The 21,586-nt window shown below is 33.6% G+C and overlaps 1 protein-coding gene across 2 annotated transcripts; it reads left to right on the forward strand.

Moving 5' to 3' along the window:
• The first annotated feature begins 14,369 nt into the window (after window positions 1-14,369).
• Window positions 14,370-20,706, forward strand: LOC11443824 (protein MEI2-like 4). 2 transcript variants are annotated; one of them, XM_013592318.3, is made up of 15 exons: window positions 14,370-14,633; window positions 15,408-15,615; window positions 15,723-15,768; window positions 16,133-16,246; window positions 16,337-16,752; window positions 16,831-16,989; window positions 17,455-17,571; window positions 17,661-17,809; window positions 18,071-18,168; window positions 18,255-18,560; window positions 18,704-19,229; window positions 19,363-19,447; window positions 19,537-19,605; window positions 19,710-19,889; window positions 20,166-20,706. In XM_013592318.3, the coding sequence occupies exons 2-15, from the start codon at window positions 15,535-15,537 to the stop codon at window positions 20,247-20,249; spliced, it is 2,430 nt and encodes an 809-aa protein (XP_013447772.2). In that variant the 5' UTR covers window positions 14,370-14,633; window positions 15,408-15,534; the 3' UTR covers window positions 20,250-20,706. The 2 variants fall into 2 exon arrangements, with proteins under 2 accessions (XP_013447772.2, XP_024627235.1); XM_024771467.2 differs by having other exon boundaries at window positions 15,508-15,615.
• The last annotated feature ends 880 nt before the right edge of the window (window positions 20,707-21,586 follow it).

Below are 21,586 nucleotides of genomic sequence, written 5' to 3' on the forward strand. Positions count from 1 at the left end.
TCCTAAAGTGTTAGGTTGAGCAAAGGTTGTAAAAGTCTAAGTGGTTAACTTAGCAAGAAGGTGCAAGCCTGCTGAGGCTTAGAGAATACAGGAGTGTAATTGTTCAGGTGAACAAGATTGTAAGGTGCAGGACTTGAGAGGTTATCTCAAGCATCTTAGTGGAAACTCTCACAGGATTGTGGGGAGTGGACTAGCCCACATTGGGTGAACCACTATAACTCTTTGTGTGTTCTTTCTTTCTTCTCTATACTCTTTTATTTACAGTATACACAACACACACTTACACTTATACTTTATTAAGCAATTTTGTTTATGAACTTCAGAACATTCTGAAGTCAGAAAGTTAACATAATTCCAAGTAAACAACTTGAGAATCACTTTTAAGTTTCAGGACAATTTTTAAAGGGTCACAATTCAAACCCCCCCTTCCTTGTGACTATTTTATCTACTTCAATTGGTATCAGAGCTAGGCTCTAAGGGTTTGAACACTTAAACAAGTGTTAGAGAAAAGATTCAGGAAGTATGTCTAAAGTCAAGTACATAGCTGAAGGAGGATCTTCAAATAGACCACCACTCTTTGATGGATCAAACTACTACTTCTGGAAAGGCAAGATGGAACTCTTTCTCAGATCTCAAGACAATGATATGTGGGCAGTCATCACAAATGGAGACTTTGTTCCAACAAACAAAGAAGGAGCTGTCAAAGCAAAAAGTGCATGGTCAGCAGATGAAAAAGCTCAGGTATTACTAAACTCTAAAGCTAGACTCTTTCTATCATGTGCACTAACCATGGAAGAAAGTGAAAGAGTTGATGAATGTACAAATGCTAAAGGAGTATGGGATACTCTGAAAATACATCATGAGGGTACATCTCATGTCAAAGAAACTAGAATTGACATTGGAGTCAGAAAATTTGAAGTCTTTGAAATGAGTGAAAATGAAACCATTGATGAGATGTATGCAAGATTTACTACAATAGTAAATGAAATGAGATCTCTTGGAAAGGCATATTCCACTCATGATAGAATTAGAAAAATTCTGAGATGTCTTCCAAGTATGTGGAGACCTATGGTCACTGCAATCACTCAGGCCAAAGATTTAAAATCTATGAACCTGGAAGATCTCATTGGTTCACTAAGAGCTCATGAAGTTGTACTTCAAGGAGACAAACCAGTGAAGAAGGTAAGAACACTTGCCTTGAAAGCATCTCAGCAAACCTCATCAGTTGCTGATGAAGATGTGCAAGAACCACAAGAATTAGAAGAAGTTCATGAAGAAGAAGCTGAAGATGAACTTGCACTAATCTCTAAAAGAATTCAAAGGATGATGTTGAGAAGAAATCAGATCAGAAAGAAGTTTCCAAAGACCAACATCAGCATCAAAACTGAAGCTGACAAAAGTCAAGTCACTTGCTATGGATGCAACAAAACTGGACATTTCAAAAATGAATGTCCTGACATCAAAAAGGTTCAGAGAAAACCTCCCTTCAAGAAGAAAGCAATGATCACATGGGATGACATGGAAGAATCAGATTCTCAAGAAGATGCAGATACAGACATGGGACTGATGGCTCAGTCAGATGATGAGGAAGAGGTAATTATCTATAAAACTGATTCTTTATATAAAGATCTTGAAAACAAAATTGATAGTCTCTTATATGATTCAAACTTCTTAACTAATAGATGTCACTCTTTAATCAAAGAACTTTCTGAGATAAAAGAAGAAAAAGAAATACTTCAGAACAAGTATGATGAGTCCAGAAAGACCATAAAAATTCTGCAAGATTCTCATTTTGACATGTCAGAAAAACAAAGAGAGATAAACAGAAAACAAAAAGGCATTATGTCTGTACCTTCTGAAGTTCAAAAGGAAAACATACTTTTGAAAAAGGAAGTTGAAACATTGAAAAAGGATCTGACAGGGTTTATAAAATCTACAGAAACTTTTCAAAACATAGTAGGATCTCAAAATAAAAGTACTAAGAAGTCTGGCTTAGGCTTTAAGGATCCAAGCAAAATTATTGGAAGTTTTGTACCTAAAGCTAAAATAAGAGTTAAATGTTGTTTTTGTGATAAGTATGGACATAATGAATCAGTATGTCATGTTAAGAAAAAATTTATCAAACAAAATAATTTAAATCTTAGTTCAGAACGTTCTCATCTCAATAGATCAGAAAGTTCACAAAAGGCTGAAAAGGCTAAGAAGACATGTTTCTACTGTAACAAATCTGATCATAAAAGACAGAATGTTACTTTCAGAAAAGATCTCTTAGAAGAACTAACCCTCAAGGACCCAACATTACATGGGTACCTAAAATTTTTATCTTGTCAAATGTAGGTCTTGCCTCAGGGTGCAAGAACAAAACCATGGTACCTGGATAGTGGTTGTTCTAGGCACATGACAGGTGACAGGGATTGTTTTCTAACGTTTGAAAAGAAGGATGGAGGACTAGTGACATTTGGAAACAATGACAAAGGTAAAATCAGAGGTAAAGGTACTATAGGTAATCTTAACTCTGCTAGAATAGAAAATGTTCAGTATGTGGAAGGTTTAAAACATAATCTACTTAGCATAAGTCAATTGTGTGATAGTGGATTTGAAGTTATCTTTAAACCTAATATATGTGAAGTCAGACAAACCTCCTCTAACAAATTGTTTTTCTCTGGTTCAAGAAGAAAGAACTTATATGTTTTAGAACTAAAAGATATGCCTGCTGAATCTTGTTTTATGAAAAAGACAAATGGATCTGGCACAAAAGGGCTGGTCATATAAGCATGAAAACCATTGCTAAACTTTCTCAACTTGATCTAGTTAGAGGTTTGCCTAAGATTAGCTTTGAAAAGGACAGAATCTGTGAAGCATGTGTTAAAGGTAAACAAGTAAAAAGTAGTTTTAAAACTATTGAGTTTATCTCAACTCAGAAACCTTTAGAGCTTCTTCACATTGATCTGTTTGGTCCTGTTCAAACTGCAAGTCTAACTGGCAAAAGATATGGATTTGTTATTGTTGATGATTTCTCCAGATTTACATGGGTGCTATTTTTAAAACATAAAGATGAATCTTTTGAAGCATTTCAAAACTTTTGCAAAAGAGTTCAAAATGAAAAAGGTTATAATATCATCACAGTTAGGAGTGATCATGGAGGAGAATTTGAAAATGCATCCTTCAAAACATTCTTTGATGAAAATGGTATTAAACATAATTTTTCTTGTGCAAGAACTCCACAACAAAATGGAGTTGTTGAAAGAAAAAATAGAACCTTGCAAGAAATGGCAAGAACAATGTTAAATGAATCAAATGTTGAAAATTACTTTTGGGCAGAAGCCATTAACACATCTTGTTACATTTTGAATAGAGTTTCTATAAGAAAGGTTCTTAACAAAACCCCATATGAACTCTGGAAAAATATTAAACCTAGCATATCTTACTTTCACATTTTTGGCTGCTATTGTTACATACTGAACAATAAAGAAAAATTGGGTAAGTTTGATCCTAAATCAGATAAAGCTATCTTTTTAGGATACTCTACAACTTCTAAAGGTTATAGAGTGTACAATCTAAAAACCCAGACAGTTGAAATTAGTATGCATATCATATTTGATGAATATGATGAACATTCTAAACCTAAAGAGAATGAAGACACTGAAGTACCAACACTTCAGAATGTTCCAGTTCAAAATACTGAGAACACAGTAGAGAAAGAAGATGATCAGAATGCTCAGGATCAATCTTTTCAAAGTCCACCTAGAAGCTGGAGAATGGTAGGGGATCATCCTACTGATCAAATCATTGGAAGCACAACTGATGGTGTAAGAACCAGATTGTCCTTTCAAGATAACAACATGGCAATGATTTCTCAAATGGAACCCAAGTCAATCAATGAAGCCATTATTGATGACTCTTGGATTAAGGCCATGAAGGAAGAACTTTCTCAGTTTGAAAGAAACAAAGTTTGGAACTTGGTTCCAAATAATCAAGATAAAACCATCATTGGAACAAGATGGGTTTTTAGAAACAAGCTTGATGAAGAAGGTAAAGTTGTCAGAAACAAAGCAAGGTTAGTTGCTCAAGGTTACAACCAACAAGAAGGTATTGACTATGATGAGACCTTTGCACCAGTTGCAAGGTTAGAAGCCATCAGAATTCTTCTTGCTTATGCTGCACATAAAAGCATTAAACTTTTTCAAATGGATGTGAAAAGTGCATTTTTAAATGGTTTTCTAAATGAAGAAGTTTATGTAAGTCAACCACCTGGATTCATAAACAAAGAAAAACCAAATCATGTTTTCAAATTAACAAAAGCTCTTTATGGTCTTAAACAAGCTCCTAGAGCTTGGTATGACAGACTTAGTACATTTTTAATTGAAAATGGTTTTTCAAGAGGAAAAATTGATACCACACTTTTTAGAAAAACACATAATACTGACTTGCTTATTGTTCAAGTATATGTGGATGACATCATTTTTGGTGCTACTAAAATAAAAATGTGTGAAGAATTTTCCAACCTTATGCAAAGTGAATTTGAGATGAGCATGATGGGTGAACTTGGTTTTTTCCTTGGTTTACAAATCAAACAACATTCAAATGGAATTTTCATAAGTCAAGAAAAGTATGTCAAAGACATTCTTAAGAAATATAAAATGAATGAGGCAAAAATCATGAGCACCCCTATGCATCCATCTTCAAGTTTAGATAAGGATGAGAGTGGAAAATCTATTTCTGAAAAAGAATATAGAGGCATGATAGGTTCATTATTATATTTGACTGCTAGCAGACCTGATATAGTGTTTGCAGTAGGATTATGTGCTAGATTTCAAACATGTGCAAAAGAATCTCACTTAACTGCAGTTAAAAGAATCTTTAGATATCTAGTAGGTACTACTGATCTTGGCCTTTGGTATAGAAAAGGTTCTAGTTTTGATCTTGTAGCCTATTGTGATGCTGATTATGCTGGAGACAAAGTTGAGAGGAAGAGCACAAGTGGATCCTGTCAATTCTTAGGACAAGCATTGATTGGATGGTCTTGCAGAAAGCAAAACACTATTGCACTCTCCACAACTGAAGCTGAGTATGTATCTGCAGCTAGTTGCTGCTCTCAAATTTTATGGGTAAGAAATCAGCTGGAAGATTACTCTCTAAGGTACACAAGTGTTCCTATTTATTGTGACAATACAAGTGCAATTAATCTTTCTAAGAATCCTATTCAGCATTCTAGGTCTAAACATATTGAAATAAAACATCATTTCATTAGAGACCATGTTCAGAAAAAGAATATTGCATTAAGCTTTGTTGATACTGAAAATCAATTGGCTGACATTTTCACAAAACCCCTTGTTGAGGATAGATTCAATTTTCTTAAAGAAAAATTGTTAATCATGAAAAATCCTAATAAAGATTGATTACTGATCACTAAGGGCCTTAAACTAAACCCCTTGATGTCATCTGATACAAATCAGATAGATCTATCTTTATCTCACTCTCATCAGAATGTTCCTGAGTTCAGAACGTTCATCAGGTCAGAATGTTCAAATGATCAGAATGTTCATTGCAATATTCATACGATCAGAACAATCAAGTATGTTCATCTGAGTTTATCCATTCATGACGTTCTTGAAACTTATTTTTTGTTCTGAACCCAAATTCTGGGTCAAACAATCTCATGCGTGAGATCTTGTTTTGACTTGTTCAAAAAATCCATCCATAATCTTAAGCATTTAATGCTTGGTTATAAGAAGTCATGTTTAAGGTTTAACCACCATGTAATGGCTTAACCATCAAATCATCCAAAATCCATTCATCTTCCCAAACGGCTACTTTTTCCTTTCTCTCTCCTAGGCGTTGCTTTTTGACAGTTTTTCATCCTTCCCAATGCTAACTGTCATCATATCACTACTATTCTTTTTCTCTTGCACGTTTTGTCTATATAATCAGTTACCAACTCTGATTATTTCACTTCCATCTCATTTCCTAAAAATTCAAACTGCTCTGTTCTTCATTTTCTGAAAAATGGCTAGAACCAAAACTACCCCAAGACTTTCCGAAGAACATTTTCAACCACCACCATCCAACACCGCTGCTGATCAAACCTCTGATCAACAACTTTTGAGTGAAACCCCTGTACGCACCATTCTTCAGGACGTAATCATTCCTGCTTCTGAAAATCCCAAATCTTCCAAAACCAGATCCTCTAAGAAATCCATCATCAAACCCAGACCAATACCTACCAGACGATCAACAAGGATGAAGAAACCTTTGAAGAAACCAAAGGTATCTCACGTGAATCTAGATTCTGACGAAGAAAAAGAAGATGATGAAGACTCTGAGGATGAAACAGAGGAAGATCCAGAAGAAGAGGATGAAGACTCTGAACAAACTCTTTCTGACGCAATGAAATCAGTAAAAGCTTCCTCAAAAAGGGATAAGGAACTTACAAAGATAATACTTCAAAGGAGGAAGGAGATTGCTGCTGAAGCTATGCCCTTATCTGAGGAAAAGACCTCTGAAGATGAAGAAGCAAGTGAAGAGGAAGAATCTGAAGAAAAGGCTGAAAAAGAAGAAGAGAAAGGCTCTTCTAAGAAGCATGGGAAAGGTAAAGATATTACCAAACTTGCTGCTACCTTAAAAGCTTCAAGGGCAGAAAAGATTGCTCTCAGACCAATGTGTAGAACCAAGTATTTCAACCTTGAAAGTCTGGAAACCAAGGCATGGAATATGAAAGAGTTCACTGAACCTCAAGGATGGACCAACTTCATAACTCTTCAAGAACACACCTATGAAGACTTGGTCAGAGAGTTCTACACCAACCTATCAGTTCAGGAAAAGAAGAATGGAAATGAGAAGTTTCTCATATCATCAGTCAAAGGTGTAAAGATCAAGATGACTCAGGAATTTGTCTCTGAAGCATTCAAAATTCCAAATGAAGGTAATCAGCTATACTCTAGCTTCTGGTTTGATGAGTCTAGAGTTAACCGTAACAAACTCATAGTTAAATACACCAAAGAAAATCACACCTTTAACTCCACAAACCTGGAAGATACTCCCAAAATTCTTCACAACATGATTAGGCATTGTCTTTTACCTAGATGTGGATCTTTTGAACTTGTCTCTGACATAGATCTTTGTTTCATCTACCATCTCATGAAAAAGATTAAGTTAAATCTGTGTTTTATCATTATTCAACACATGATTGATTCATGTCTAGCCATAAAACAAACATCTGCTGGACTACCCTATGGAATGCATCTCACTTCCATTTTTCAAAAGGCAAAAGTGCCCCTTGAAGGAGAGAAACGCAAGCTGGATTTTATGACCTTCTCTTCCAAGACCTTAGGTCAACTCCATATTACTTCATCCAACATGCCAGCCTCCAAAACTTCTGGACCCTCTGGATCTGGTAAAAGAAATTCTGATCAGAATGTTCAGAAAGCTGTGAAGAAAAGAAGGGTTGAAGAGATTACAGATACCAAAACTCCCTCTCCACCAGCAGAAAATTTGTTCTCTGAAGTCTCCAAGCTTGTAAAGGAGATTGTTGATGGAGAAACTCAGGAAGTGGCTGAGCTCTTAGCTTCAAATATGAACATTGAAGAAGAAGCTCAAGATGTGGAGTTCTCAACTGGTTTTGATCTCAATATTGAAGATATCAACATTGACTTCAATAGTAAGTTGTTTCAAGATGGACAAGAAACAACTCAGCAAGCTCCAGAAGGTCAGAATGTTGAAATTCCTGCTGTTCAGAATGTTCAGAAGGTTGAAACTTCTGCCGGTCAGAATGTTGCAGTAACTGAAGCCCAGAATGATGAAGGTATTCATGTCATGGCTGATCAAGACAATCAAGAGCTTGATGATCAGCATGCCTCAAATGAACTTCCTCCAGATGGCCAGCTGTCAGTTGATCCCATGCCTTTGGCATCAGGATCTCTGCCCTCTGAGGAGGTACAGCTCATGGCCCAAAATGGTCAAAATGTTAACCCATCATCCTCCTCCATGGATTCTGTTGCAGGTGCTACCAACTTCTTGGTCTCTGACCTTCCTACTCCACCTTTCATTCCTTCATCCACTCCACCACCACCACAAATGAAGACCACCACAAGAAGCAAACTTCCAAACATGGCTGCTTTATTTGACTCTCTCAACACCTTTGTGTCTGCAAACAGAGTGCAAGCTGTAGCCTCTGGTCCTGCTGAACCTGCTAAGCCTTCAAGAGCAGAGAAGATTGCCTCAAGGGCACTTAGAGTCTCCACCAAGACCCACAAAATTGCTTGTGTGCTGGCTGACTGGACTGTCAAAGTCCATGCTCCTGGTTTGGCCATTCCACCTCCAGTATTTGATGACCCCTTCATCTTTGAAGCAGAACCCTCTTCTGATTCTGGAGACTCCACTCCATGAATCTTTTCAGAAATCCTCCCTATCCTTTTTGCAGATGACAAAAGGGGGAGAAGCTTTAGGATTCAAAGTCTTTAAGTTTTTTTTAGTTATAGGCCCTAAGTAGGTCTAGGTGATCAATTGATATTGGAATTTATAAATTCCATCTTTTGCTTTTCTTGATCACATGCACTTTGATTTTCTTTTTTGTTTTTGAACCATCTTTTCATGTAATATACTTCATGTTATATCAAATGAATGAATATTGAATTTGGTTCAGTCTTGCATATTTTTACTTTATGCAAAAGATTATGAAATTGAGGGGGAGCTTTTTAAAGTTCTTAAAAACTCTGCATAATGGATTATAAAAATGAGGGGGAGCATTAAAATAAATTTTTTAGCTCTGTTATATAATCAAAATCCTTAATCCTAAATCATAAGTTTATCATCTTCAAAAAGGGGGAGATTGTTGAGGCAAAATCCCTAATTAATTTTAAAGATAATAAACAAATATGATTAAAGAATTAATGGACTTTGATTAATTCCTTGATATTTAACTTGTGCTCTTGAGTGTTTTCACTAAGACAGGAACAAGGTTTGAATCATACCAAGATGCATAAAATCAAAGGACATTGAATCCATGAACTAATTCTAAAGTTCAGAAAGTTAGTTCAGAATGTTGATCAGAAAGTTGATCAGAACGTTCTGATGAGAGCTCAGAAGCAACCCTGTTCAGAAGCAACCTTGCTCAGAAGCAACCCTGTTCAGAAGCAACCTTGCTCAGAAGCAACCCTGTTCAGAAGCAACCTAGTTCAGAAGGTTGTTCAGAAGCAACCAGTTCAGAAGCAACCTAGTTCAGAAGGTTGTTCAGAAGCAACCTAGTTCAGAAGGTTGTTCTTATACAAGCCAAGAATCTCAAGAACTGTGATCAAGGTCATGCAAGGCACATGTGACATGAATATATGTCCAGGAAAGTACATTTGCATGGATCAATCAAGCAATAAAGGCATATACAAGAGTTATGTCAAAGAAGGCATTCAATGTTCATTTAAGACTATGAACATTGATGTACTAGGAATATTTCACAAAGGAATATCATCCTAGATGTTATCATCACTGCTCTTCATTATTGTTTCACTATTAGGATTTGATTACATCAAATGATAGTCTTACAAATCATCCTAAGTGAAACAGATGGAACATTCTGATAATCAGAATGTTCAAGCTCAGCTCATGCTTACTTTATGAACAGTATAGTAGGTGAAAAGCAAAAAGCAAAAGCAAAGCAAATCTGTCATCTCCAACAAGAGATAGACACGTCTGAGAGTTGGTACTGATCAAGGACAACACAATCTCTCAAAGCATGGGCATGAAGATGCAGAATCCCACTAAATCCTCCTGCACCGGTTCCAAGACAAAATCTGGGAGAGGAACATTCTGATGTATGAAGAAAAGTCCATACATTGGTTATTGTCCAGAAATTCATATGAAAAGCATATGCATAACCCAGAACTTCATGTGTTCATTCATACATGATGAACCCAGATGAAGAACATGATGAACCCAGATGAAGATCATCATGAACACAACAACATTCTGATGTTCATCAGAGATCAGAATGTTTGCCCAGAATTTCAAGTTAAAGCTTGTGGGACCCAGGACACATGGCATAACACCATTGGACACCCTACAACGGCTATATGAGCCCAAAGACTCTATAAATAGAGGGCTTGGCCTTAGCAAAACACGAACCATTGCAAAGCATACAAGAAAACAACTCTGATTTTGTTTGAAGCTTTTGCAAACTGAAATTGATCAATCTCTAAGTCTTTCATCAACTTAGTGCAAATCAATACTCTTGTTATCTGTAGGATAACCTCTTCTTCTTCTTTCATTGTTTGTTTTACAAACACCCAACTTTCATACAAATTGTAACAAAGTCTCATCTAGCTTTTAGAGGTCCTAAAGTGTTAGGTTGAGCAAAGGTTGTAAAAGTCTAAGTGGTTAACTTAGCAAGAAGGTGCAAGCCTGCTGAGGCTTAGAGAATACAGGAGTGTAATTGTTCAGGTGAACAAGATTGTAAGGTGCAGGACTTGAGAGGTTATCTCAAGCATCTTAGTGGAAACTCTCACAGGATTGTGGGGAGTGGACTAGCCCACATTGGGTGAACCACTATAACTCTTTGTGTGTTCTTTCTTTCTTCTCTATACTCTTTTATTTACAGTATACACAACACACACTTACACTTATACTTTATTAAGCAATTTTGTTTATGAACTTCAGAACATTCTGAAGTCAGAAAGTTAACATAATTCCAAGTAAACAACTTGAGAATCACTTTTAAGTTTCAGGACAATTTTTAAAGGGTCACAATTCAAACCCCCCCTTCCTTGTGACTATTTTATCTACTTCAGTGTCAACCACCATAATTAATGCATGTCGCATTCATCGTTTATAAAAAAAAATTATGATATATTGCGTAAAGAGCCTTTTTCTCACTCTTTGTCAAAGACCCTTAAAATGTCGGAAACAAGGCTGATAAATATGGTAAGGTAAAAAGACATAAATAGTTATTGTATCATGCTGACTCAGTAAATAAAACACAATATAAACTATTCTATCATATCTATCTTATCCTGACAATTAATTGGGATAATAATATCATTGTAAAATATGTCAATAAAATAATTTCTACAAATGTTAAATAAATTAATACCATTTCTTGATTGAGATGATATTGATTTGGGAACTTCGAGTCACACCTTAAAAGTTCTAGTTACACCTTAAAATTATCAAAATAACCTTAAGGTGTAACTCATGAAATAAATAATTATCAAAGCATGCTGACTCATGAAATAATTATCATATCATGCTGACTCATGAAATCAAATACACAATGAAGCTTCTTTTTGTGTATTAATGTCCTCTTTTTGTGTATTAATGTCCTGTTTTGCTGCATTACCTTTTAGAAGCTTCATTAGAAGCAATTTGTTTTGGAAAATTCTATGGTGAAGTCATAAGAATGATTTTTCTAGTGAAGTTAACACTATAGCATCAAAAGTGTTGCGAGTAACACCCCACTATTTGTACAGTAACATCAAAAGTTTACTATCCATAGTATCATCAATTCATCAGATTAACAAGAATACATTTAATCTAATTTTATCCTACCTTGTTTTAAGTGTAACACCCCACAAAGTATAACACTTAATATTATCACATGATATCAGCAACTCTGTTTGTATGTTAAAGATGCCAACGATAAAATAGTACCTGTAAGTCTAAGATGAGGCAAGCATTACTAGATGAATTACTATTGATCATTAATCAGTAATCAACAATTTAAAAATGAATCAATCATTAAGATTAAAATTAACTTTTTCAAAAAAGTCAGTTTCATGACTGCACCGTAGAAGCTCCCATTTGTTTTTGGGTTTTTCTTTACTTTTTCCTTCTTGTATCAAGACTGTTTAGGTCGGCGTTTTTTCATGTCTGCCCTAGTTGTGAGTTTTTATTACCAATCTGCCCCGCTTGAAAATTTTGGTACCAATACACCTTAGTTCAAATTATGAATCATGAGTCTGCCAAATAAAATGGTGCACTCGTTGATGACGTGTCCATGAGTTTGCCAATTAAAATGGCGGACTCGTGAATACCTTTTATTTTATTTTTCATATTTTTGTTGTTGTTGTGGTTTTATATCATTCTTTTTCAATTTTAATTATTAAAACATAAATTAAAAATAATTTAAAAATATACTAATAAAATGCATAATAAAATATTACTAATAAAATGCAAAACAAAATAAGTAATATAAACAAATAATTCGGCGATGATAGTGACGATGAAGAAGACGTGCACGATGAGCTATCAGATGAAGAAGACACACCATCCGTCGAACCATACTTTTAATTAGTAATATTTTATTATGCATTTTATTAGTATATTTTTAAATTATTTTTAATTTATGTTTTAATAATTAAAATTGAAAAAAAAAATGATATAAAACCACAACTAAAAACAAAAGAAAATAAATAAAATAAATAATCTTCACGAGTCCGCCATTTTAATTGGCAAACTCATGGACACGTCATCTACAGGTGCACCATTTTATTTGGTAGACTCATGCTTCATATTGGCACTTAAATTTTCAAGTGGGGTAGATTGATAATAAAAACTCACAACTAGGACAAACATGAAAAAAAGCCTAGGTTTATGTTGTTTTAAACAAATTATATTAATCTTTTTCAATGACACCAACAATATAACAAATATAATTTCTAATCGTTTTGAATGACTACAAAAATATAATATTTTATATGCAAATTTGTTTAAGGGTATAATTAGAAGTAAAAAAGTCAGTTCAAAACCATTTATTACATATAGTATAAATTATAGATACATAGGTATGTAATAGATTCTATGTGCATCAATTAAAAGTGTATGATATTCATATTTTATCTATCTTTATTCAATTCTTTAATCTTACTTGTTCATAGAGGAGTGCTTCTTCAACACACACTCTAATACTTATTTTTTTACGAGGTAAAACATAATGGGTCTCATCACTTAACGTGTGACTCATTTTTAAAACGAGACCCATACATTCATGTCAATAAAAAAAGTAAATATTGAAAAGAGAGCACTCCTAATGTTGTTCTCATGGGTATATCCTATTATCTCAAACACATAAATGAGGTAAAGATACATAATTAATTATCGTCGATGCTACCTCGTCAATTCAGACCCAATATAAAATAATCTATAATATCTTCTATCTTGTTCTAATAATCAAACATACCAACAATATCATTGTGAAAAGTGGGAATAAAATATTTTCCACAAATGTTAAATAAATCAACACCGTCTCTTTTTAATGATATACGACACGGCAAAGATTTAATAGTTTCTACTCACACCAAACACCCTCGAAATATAACCAAAACATACACCCTCAAAATTTTGGTTACACCTTGTGACTCAATATTTTAAGGGTTATGTTAGGGCACTTGTTAAAGGAATCAAAAGTAGTAAGTTTGCATTGGATCCAACAATATTTTAACTTTTAAAAAGTTAAATTCATCATTTTTCACCGTTTCCCAATGATCACAAACTTTTAAATGTTTGCGAGTAAGAGGAGGTGAAGATTTAAAGCGATGATGAAAAAGAAAATTTGAATATTTTTTTTTGTCAAGTAGCCTAGCGGCCGGAGAAATTCACCTTAAAGGTGAAATAGTGGGGTGTCCGGAGTTCGAACCCCGGCCCTGCATACATAATGCATTATTCCTTACTAAGTGAGCTAAGCTCGAAGGAACAGAATTCGAAAAATTTACATGTACATAGACAATTTTGGTATTATTATATTTAATTTTAATTAAAATTGGGCGTAACATGGAATTTTTGCAGTGCGATGAAAAAAACAAAATTGTCCAAAGACCAAATTATTATTTATTTTATTGACACGACAAAGATTTGAAACTGCACCGACACATTTACTATGTAATAAAGTTGAAATAACGGTCATTATTATAAGAAATAAAACTAATACAATCATATTAATGTAATTTTTTTGAATATTTTTACTAATATACCTTAATAAAAAATTGTGAAACATTAAATACATCCACTATCTTTAAAAAGAAAACCATTAAGTGAAGGATAAAAAAATCTTTTAAGAAATAACTATACCTTAAAAGTTGTGATATTTTTTGGTCAAAAAAAAAAAAGTTGTGATATTTTCTTATAAATAGGACCAAATTTTTTTTTGAAAATTTTCTTATAATAAGTTGTCCTATTTATAATTTGGTCTTATAAATAGGACCAAATTTTTTTTTGAAAATTTTCCTATTTTCTTATAAATAAGACCAAATGTTGTTTAAAAAAAAAAAATTACTTGACAAACAATTTTGAAATAACTAACATCTCACACTCCACCTACTCGCCGGAAAACTCACAGTTCCGGCACCGGCAACTCCTTAACAAACCCAGTTTCTGAATTTTAAAGATGAGTTAAGAAGTTAAATAACTTGATTAAGAGGTTAACGTGCATTGCAGGAAAAAGCTTTGGATTGAAGATCTTGTACGGCACACATTATCCAAAGATCCTTCCTTTCTGCAACTTCTCATCTTGCCTTATTCCTTAATTTATTCTTTTTCTCTCTCTCAATTCTTCTTCATATTTCATATATATAATCATCTTCCATTCTTGTTATTTCTTAACAAGATTTTCAATAAGCTTTGTGCTTTTGCTTTGGTCTTCAACTTTTCTATTTGTACGTACATTTACTTTTCATGCGTTTTTTTCTTTATGATATGCATGCTTTTAATGTATTTATTATTCCCTCCCTTCTTTTTTGAATTCGGATTCTATGCGATCATTTTTTAATCATTCATTCACGCATTCAAAACATTGATGGACGTTTGATCAACATCAGACATATTTTTTTTTATAATTAAAAATACTAAGTAGAAATTTGAACCGTACAACAGCCATCAATATTCTGAATGTGTGAAATCCTCTTACCTTATAATAAAAAGTTTTGTTGCTTTTCATATTTCTTAAAAACCCTTAACTACTTATTATTTCATTCTATCTATTTATGTCTTTATGATAAATAGTTAAGATTATTATTAATAAAATAATATAGTTAATCTTGGTTTAAACTTTTTTTTATTCATATCTATAAGAATGAAATGATTTTTTTTTATTTGGTTGTTTTTGTTGGGGGTGATAATCTAATTAAATCTAATATCATTAATGATTTAATATTAGTTCGTGATGTTTGTGATCATGTTAATCTTTTACAATATTAGTGGATTTTGCAATTAGTATTATGATGTGTCAATGTGTGATTGCTACCTCCACTTTAGTGCATTGATTACAGGTTGCATGATTGTATTTATTTATTTTAGTTTAATGAGTCTTTATTTTTCATAATCTTTCTTAATTAAGTATTTTTTAAGACATAACAATCTTGAAGTTATTCTTTATAATTGTGTGATAAACTTGGAAGATTTTGCTTACAAGTTCTGTTTGTTCTTTGTAGTGTTCATCTTTAGGAAGCAAAACTACTGAATTGACTACTCTACCCTTCTATGCTGTGATCAAAAGATATATAGAAATAAGTTTACTTTTTTGTTACATAGATATATCTGCATATTGTGAGAATTATCATGCCTTGTGAAACAATGGATTTCAAAAGTTTTTCTTCTTCATCATTGTTTTCCTCTGAAGATTCTTGTTCTTCTACTGAGGTATTTTCTTGTTTCATGTTAAATATATTCCATTTTATAATAGATATATAACAATGCTAGTGTTTTAAGTCCTTAATTATTCTTATTTTCTATTTCTGTATTTGTAGAGTCAAGCTGGATGGTGGAAATCAGATAAACCTTCCAAAGGCAATGGTAAGTATTACTAGTCGAAAGACGAGCGCTAATATGTCCGTGTCTATTTTTCTATTGCATTTCGTTGTATATATATTTTTAGCATAATGCACGTTTGTTTTAATTCGCTTGTTTCTGTTTCATAATATATATGTTATTTTGAACATATCTAAATCTCAATTTCAATATCCATGTTTTATAAATTTAAACTTAAATTTGGAAAAGGGCCGTATTGTAAGGAATATTTGTACAGAAAAACGTTCGACCAAGATTCTTGTTATGATTGTGCAGAAATAAAGTCATAGTCATAGACATGCATTGATGCCTTACTTTGTTGATGAAAATGACACATCCAATTATTCTTTGACTTTGTTATGTCATGTAGATTCTGATCAAGGAATAAAACCCTTTGAAGATAGTAAAGAAGATGATATAGTTGCCTCTCGGCACGAAAGCAGCCTTTTCTCAAGTTCTCTGTCAGATTTGTTCAGCAAGAAATGTGAGTTTTCTTTGCAAAATTTTATGCTAAAGTTTACTGTGAAAATTGTTGGCTAATCTACTATGTCTTTGTATGTTTCTGTTGGTGTAGTGCGATTATCTGCGAATAATGCTTTCTATGGACATTCAGTGGATACAATTGCATCAAATTATGAGGAAGAGAAGCTTTCTGACTCTCTTGAAGAACTCGAGGCTCAAATTATTGGAAATCTACTCCCGGACGAGGATGATTTACTTTCTGGAGTGACCGATGGGAACAATTACATCATTTGTGATAGCAATGGCGATGACATAGATGAACTAGACCTTTTCAGTAGCAATGGAGGTTTTGATCTTGGAGACGTTGAAAATCCATCCTCTATTGAAAGGAATTCTGAAATCATCAGTGGAGTTCGTAATAGCTCAATCGCCGGAGAAAACTCTTATGGCGAACACCCTTCTAGAACATTATTTGTGAGAAATATTGATAGTGATGTTAAAGATTCTGTGTTGAAAGCTCTTTTTGAGGTATGCTTTTTTTGTTTTCTTTGTTCTTTAAACATTTCCTTCAAATTTAAATAACTTATTTTCTTCATCTCTTTGAAGCAATTTGGTGATATTCACACTTTTGATAGAACTTGCAAGCATCAAGGGAGTGCTATGATATCATATTATGATATTAGAGCTGCCCAAAATGCAATGAGAGCACTCAATAATAGACTCTTCGGCCGCAAGAAGTTCGACATTCATTATCCTATTCCAAAGGTCGGATGCCACATTTTTATTTCCTCATTGAAACTTAGTCTTAATTATTTTGTGTCTGCATGAATCAGTTGTGATTATAACTACTCATAGTTAGAGCTTGTTTGTATATACTTATGACTTTGTCTACTGATATAAGTATTTGTGAGATTGTTCGCGAGAGCTTATGACATATTCATAAGCTGTTTTCAGCTTATTTTCATAAACTCTGCATGATAGTTTATGAAAATAGTTTATAGCTATTTTATCTTTTGTTGTAGAAATAACTTGTACATAAGCACTTATATGATAAGTACTTATGATTTAAGTGTTTAATTAAGTTGCTTATCCAATCAAACACTTATTCGACTTTGATAATACTACATTGAACTGTGTGTGCTAAGACTCTGATACATCATAAGGTAACCCTTAAAGTAATGTTTGTATAGAGTTTACCAACAACTCCTATTTGTCTTACAAATTTCTCAGGATAGTCCTTCCAGAAATGGTGTTAATCAGGGAACGCTTGAAGTATTTTTATATGATTCATCAATTTCAAATACTGAACTTCAACATATATTGAATGTTTATGGAGGAATCAAAGAGGTAATTTTGGTTACAAATTTATTTGTTAGTTACAGAAATATTGATCAAGATAATTTATGTGATTGGTGAACCTTACTGAACAACTGCAGATTCATGAAAACCCTCGCAGTCAGCGTCACAAGTTGATCGAGTTTTACGATTTTAGAGCTGCAGATGCAGCTCTCCATGGTATAAACAGAAATGATACTACCATGAAGAGGTTAAAGGTTGATCAAATGCAATCTACAAACTCAGAAAGGTAGTCTTCGAAATTTTCAACGGTTCTTTTTCTAAGAACATGTTATCTCAATTTTATTTTCGCTACTGTTACACATAGCAATATCAGTTTCATTTTTTATGGAAAATTGCTTCTATCACATTTAAGTATGCTTTTTTTCTTCAAGAAATTGGTTACATGCTTGGTGTATTATTCCTTGGTGCTTCAAACATTAAGCATGTAACAAACAGATGAAAAACTCCTAAAAGCGTCTACTAATTCTTCTCTCCTTTTATTTTTCAGCAATATCATTCAACCGATGCATCCCGAATTCAAGCAAGAATGCGACCTCTGTCTTCATCAGAAGAGTCCTCTTCTTAAGCCAACAACTAGCTTCCAAGGTAGAGAACATGTTCATGCCTTATCAATTTAGAAGCAAAGCTATATATTTTTTCCTTCACTGATGTTTTTACAATATTGGAAACAGACTTGCATGGTACCTCTTCAAGTGTTCCGAATATGTTACCGTCTATAATGAAAGTTAAATCAGTTGCAAACCAATGTGAATTTGCTGAATCTAGTTCACGAGGCCAGTTGAACTTTGATACTCAAGCTGCATTAACTTCTCATCCTCATTCCCTCCCCGAACAGCGTCGTGGTTTTACTAGCGGTGTTCACCAAAACCCTCATGAAGAGGCTGCAAACATCAATCTCCAAACACCGGAAAGAATAGATAACATGCAGTTTTGTCAAGTTAACTCCAATGGACCCTTCATAGATTTTGATAAATGTGGTAAGTCAACAAAAGTGCAATTGATTATTTCCTGTCTAAGTGATTTGTTTTTCGTTTAATTCATATACATCGTCAGTGCAAAGTTTTTTTTATACCATCAATCAATCATAATGGTCAGAGATCTTGCCTTCTTCTTTTTTCAGTTTCAAATTCCTCTGCTAATATAAGCTCAAGTTTCCCACTTCCTGTCCATCATGAACAATGGAGCAACTCCTATCCGCCTCCTCGAACAATATGGCCGAATTCACCGTCATATTTCGATGGGATTTATGCAGCATCTACCCTGCAAAGATTGAACCAACTTCCTATGTCACCATCACATATGATAACCACTGTTTTACCAACAAATAACCATCATATTCAATCACCTCCATTTTGGGACAGAAGATATACCTATGCAGCTGAACCTATAACACCACATTGTGTTGACTTTGTTCCTCATAACATGTTCCCTCATTTCGGACTCAACGTCCATAACCAAAGAGGCATGGTGTTTCCTGGTAGAAACCATATGATTAATTCATTTGATACATACAAACGCGTTCGAAGCCGTAGAAATGTTGGCGCATCAAACTTGGCTGACATGAAACGATATGAACTTGATATTGACTGCATTAAAAGGGGCGAAGATAACCGAACAACACTTATGATTAAGAACATTCCTAACAAGTAAGTAGCATCGATGTTTTTCATATTCTCTAATGCAAAAAGTTTGTATATTCATTTGGTATGTTTTAGATTATGATTTAAATCATTTTCTTAACATCTCATTTCTCTTGACTAAGATTTTGATCATTTACAGGTATACTTCCAAGATGCTGTTGGCTGCAATCGATGAACACCATAAAGGAGCTTATGATTTTGTGTATCTACCAATTGATTTCAGAGTAAGTGCTTTTCTCTTCCTATGTTTAATTTATTTTGGCATTCTTTTTATTTTAGTTAATTATTCACATGGAATCAACATTGATTGCAGAACAAATGCAATGTTGGATATGCATTCATCAACATGACTAGTCCCAGCTTGATTGTACCATTCTATCAGGTTAGACTCAGAAAATGATAATGATTGCGGCTAAAATTAATCACATACATCAGACACACATGCCATGTATCGATGGACTAAAGCCTGTGATGCAATTCTTGCAGGGTTTCAACGGGAAGAAATGGGAGAAATTCAATAGTGAGAAAGTGGCATCACTCGCATATGCTCGCATACAAGGAAAAGCAGCCCTCGTTGCTCACTTCCAGAATTCAAGCTTAATGAATGAGGATAAGCGCTGCAGGCCTATCCTCATCGACACTGATGGTCCAAATGCTGGTGATCAGGTATAAATTTTCTTTAACATCTATTTATCGGTTACGCTGCAGGCATTCTTTATTAGGTTTTTATATTTAGTCAAACTCATCCTTACAAAACCAGTACTAATACTGGTGATCAAGTACAAAATCGATACTTATCTTATCTCTTAAGATTAGTTTCCTCCATATTACTTAGTTACTAACATGATTTTTTTCACTGTTTTTAAGAAAAATACTATATACTATCTACTAAGATTAAGGAAGCCATGGATTGGCCACTAACTTTGCTATTTTTTTTCACAGGTCCCTTTCCCAATTGCCATGAAACCTGGAAGAATGAGAAGCAGCATTCATGAGGAAGACAGTATTTCAAAGGAATCAGACTAAGGAAGTCACATTTGTTTCTTTGCCATCTCATTAATTTTAGTGAATCACTAACCAGATAACTCAAAGTGATTTCGTTATGGTTACACTAATAAAGCTTCTCATATGCGGAGTATATGTACATAAGTTCCAATACTTCAATGAAGCCAAGAAGTTTTCCATTTCATTTGTCTTTTGTTATTAAATCCTAAACATGTTACACCAAGTGTCAGTGTCGGGTCTGGTGTCTGTGTCAGTGCTTCACTAACATAAATAGGATTTGTCTCAACTTTTAGCGTGCAAGTCAAAGATTACATGTACAAGAGTTTCTGAATTATGAACATTGGAGAGACTTGTATAGTGATTCGAGGGATTTTTTTTTTTCTTTTAAATTTTAGGTTGCCTTTATCAGATTTGGTGTCCACCTCTCATTTTTTTAATGTAATTTTTGATGAGCTAATTATGTATTTTGCTTTGCTAAGTCCTTCTTTTGTATACAGTATAATTGTTCATCATTGTTAATATTTGGTATCTATGCATACTCTTCTTACAAAATATGTAATCTGGATGTTAAGAACTCAGCTTCTTAAAAGTGAAAGTTTCATTTCAAAAAATAAACTATGGGATTATAATCATTGATCGGAAAATCAACAATTCTTCAAAAGTGTAAGTTTCATTTTTTATGAGTTAAGATTTTAAAACCAACATTTGAAGGTGCTCTTTCTTGTGAACAGTACAATGTAATCAAACTAGTATATCACCGTGTCCTCTTGAGCTTAACTACCTGATAAGGACAATGTATAATATATGTAAGATCTGGTGTTCAAACCTCGGCCACCACAAAAAAAAAAAACTAGTATCACCGTGTAATGTTTTTGTATCCTCTTTAATGAGGAATTTTCTTTTTCATTTGCACAAAGGAACTAGTAATGTTCTTCAAACCTTACGTTAGCTCCTTAGTATCACCAAAAATGAAATCGGAGAGAATTTAACATGATACTTGAGAGGAACACAAGCGTATCGAAACATAAGTGATTAATGAGTTTCAATTAAGGATGAATTGTTCGAAAGAACCTAAATTTAAATGGTTGGATTAATTACTATTGACCATGCTTTACTTACATTCAGATTGAACTCCAAATTACCAATGACCATTTCCTTTAAAAACCACAAGGTTAAGGACCAAAATAAATAATCAATTAAACGTATCATCAAAATATCCAAAAAAAAATGCAACTTCAAGTTCTATAAATTATCGCCACCTAGATAAAATGTTTGCATTGAGAATTTTTAAGGTCTATATTTTATTATATTTGGGATTTTAAAAAATTTGAAAAATTAAATCATAAGTGATCGTAAAA

Source organism: Medicago truncatula, chromosome 7 (genome assembly GCF_003473485.1).
Source record: "Medicago truncatula cultivar Jemalong A17 chromosome 7, MtrunA17r5.0-ANR, whole genome shotgun sequence".
Taxonomy (NCBI): domain Eukaryota; kingdom Viridiplantae; phylum Streptophyta; class Magnoliopsida; order Fabales; family Fabaceae; genus Medicago; species Medicago truncatula.

What these genes read in the sequence shown, in the direction of transcription:
- LOC11443824 (XM_013592318.3), top strand. Translation starts at nt 15,535, where the DNA reads ATGCCTTGTGAAACAATGGATTTCAAAAGTTTTTCTTCTTCATCATTG. An exon ending in TTCATTATCCTATTCCAAAG is followed by an intron (nt 16,990 to 17,454) that starts GTCGGATGCCAC and finishes CAAATTTCTCAG; the next exon opens with GATAGTCCTTCCAGAAATGG. An exon ending in TTTATGGAGGAATCAAAGAG is followed by an intron (nt 17,572 to 17,660) that starts GTAATTTTGGTT and finishes GAACAACTGCAG; the next exon opens with ATTCATGAAAACCCTCGCAG.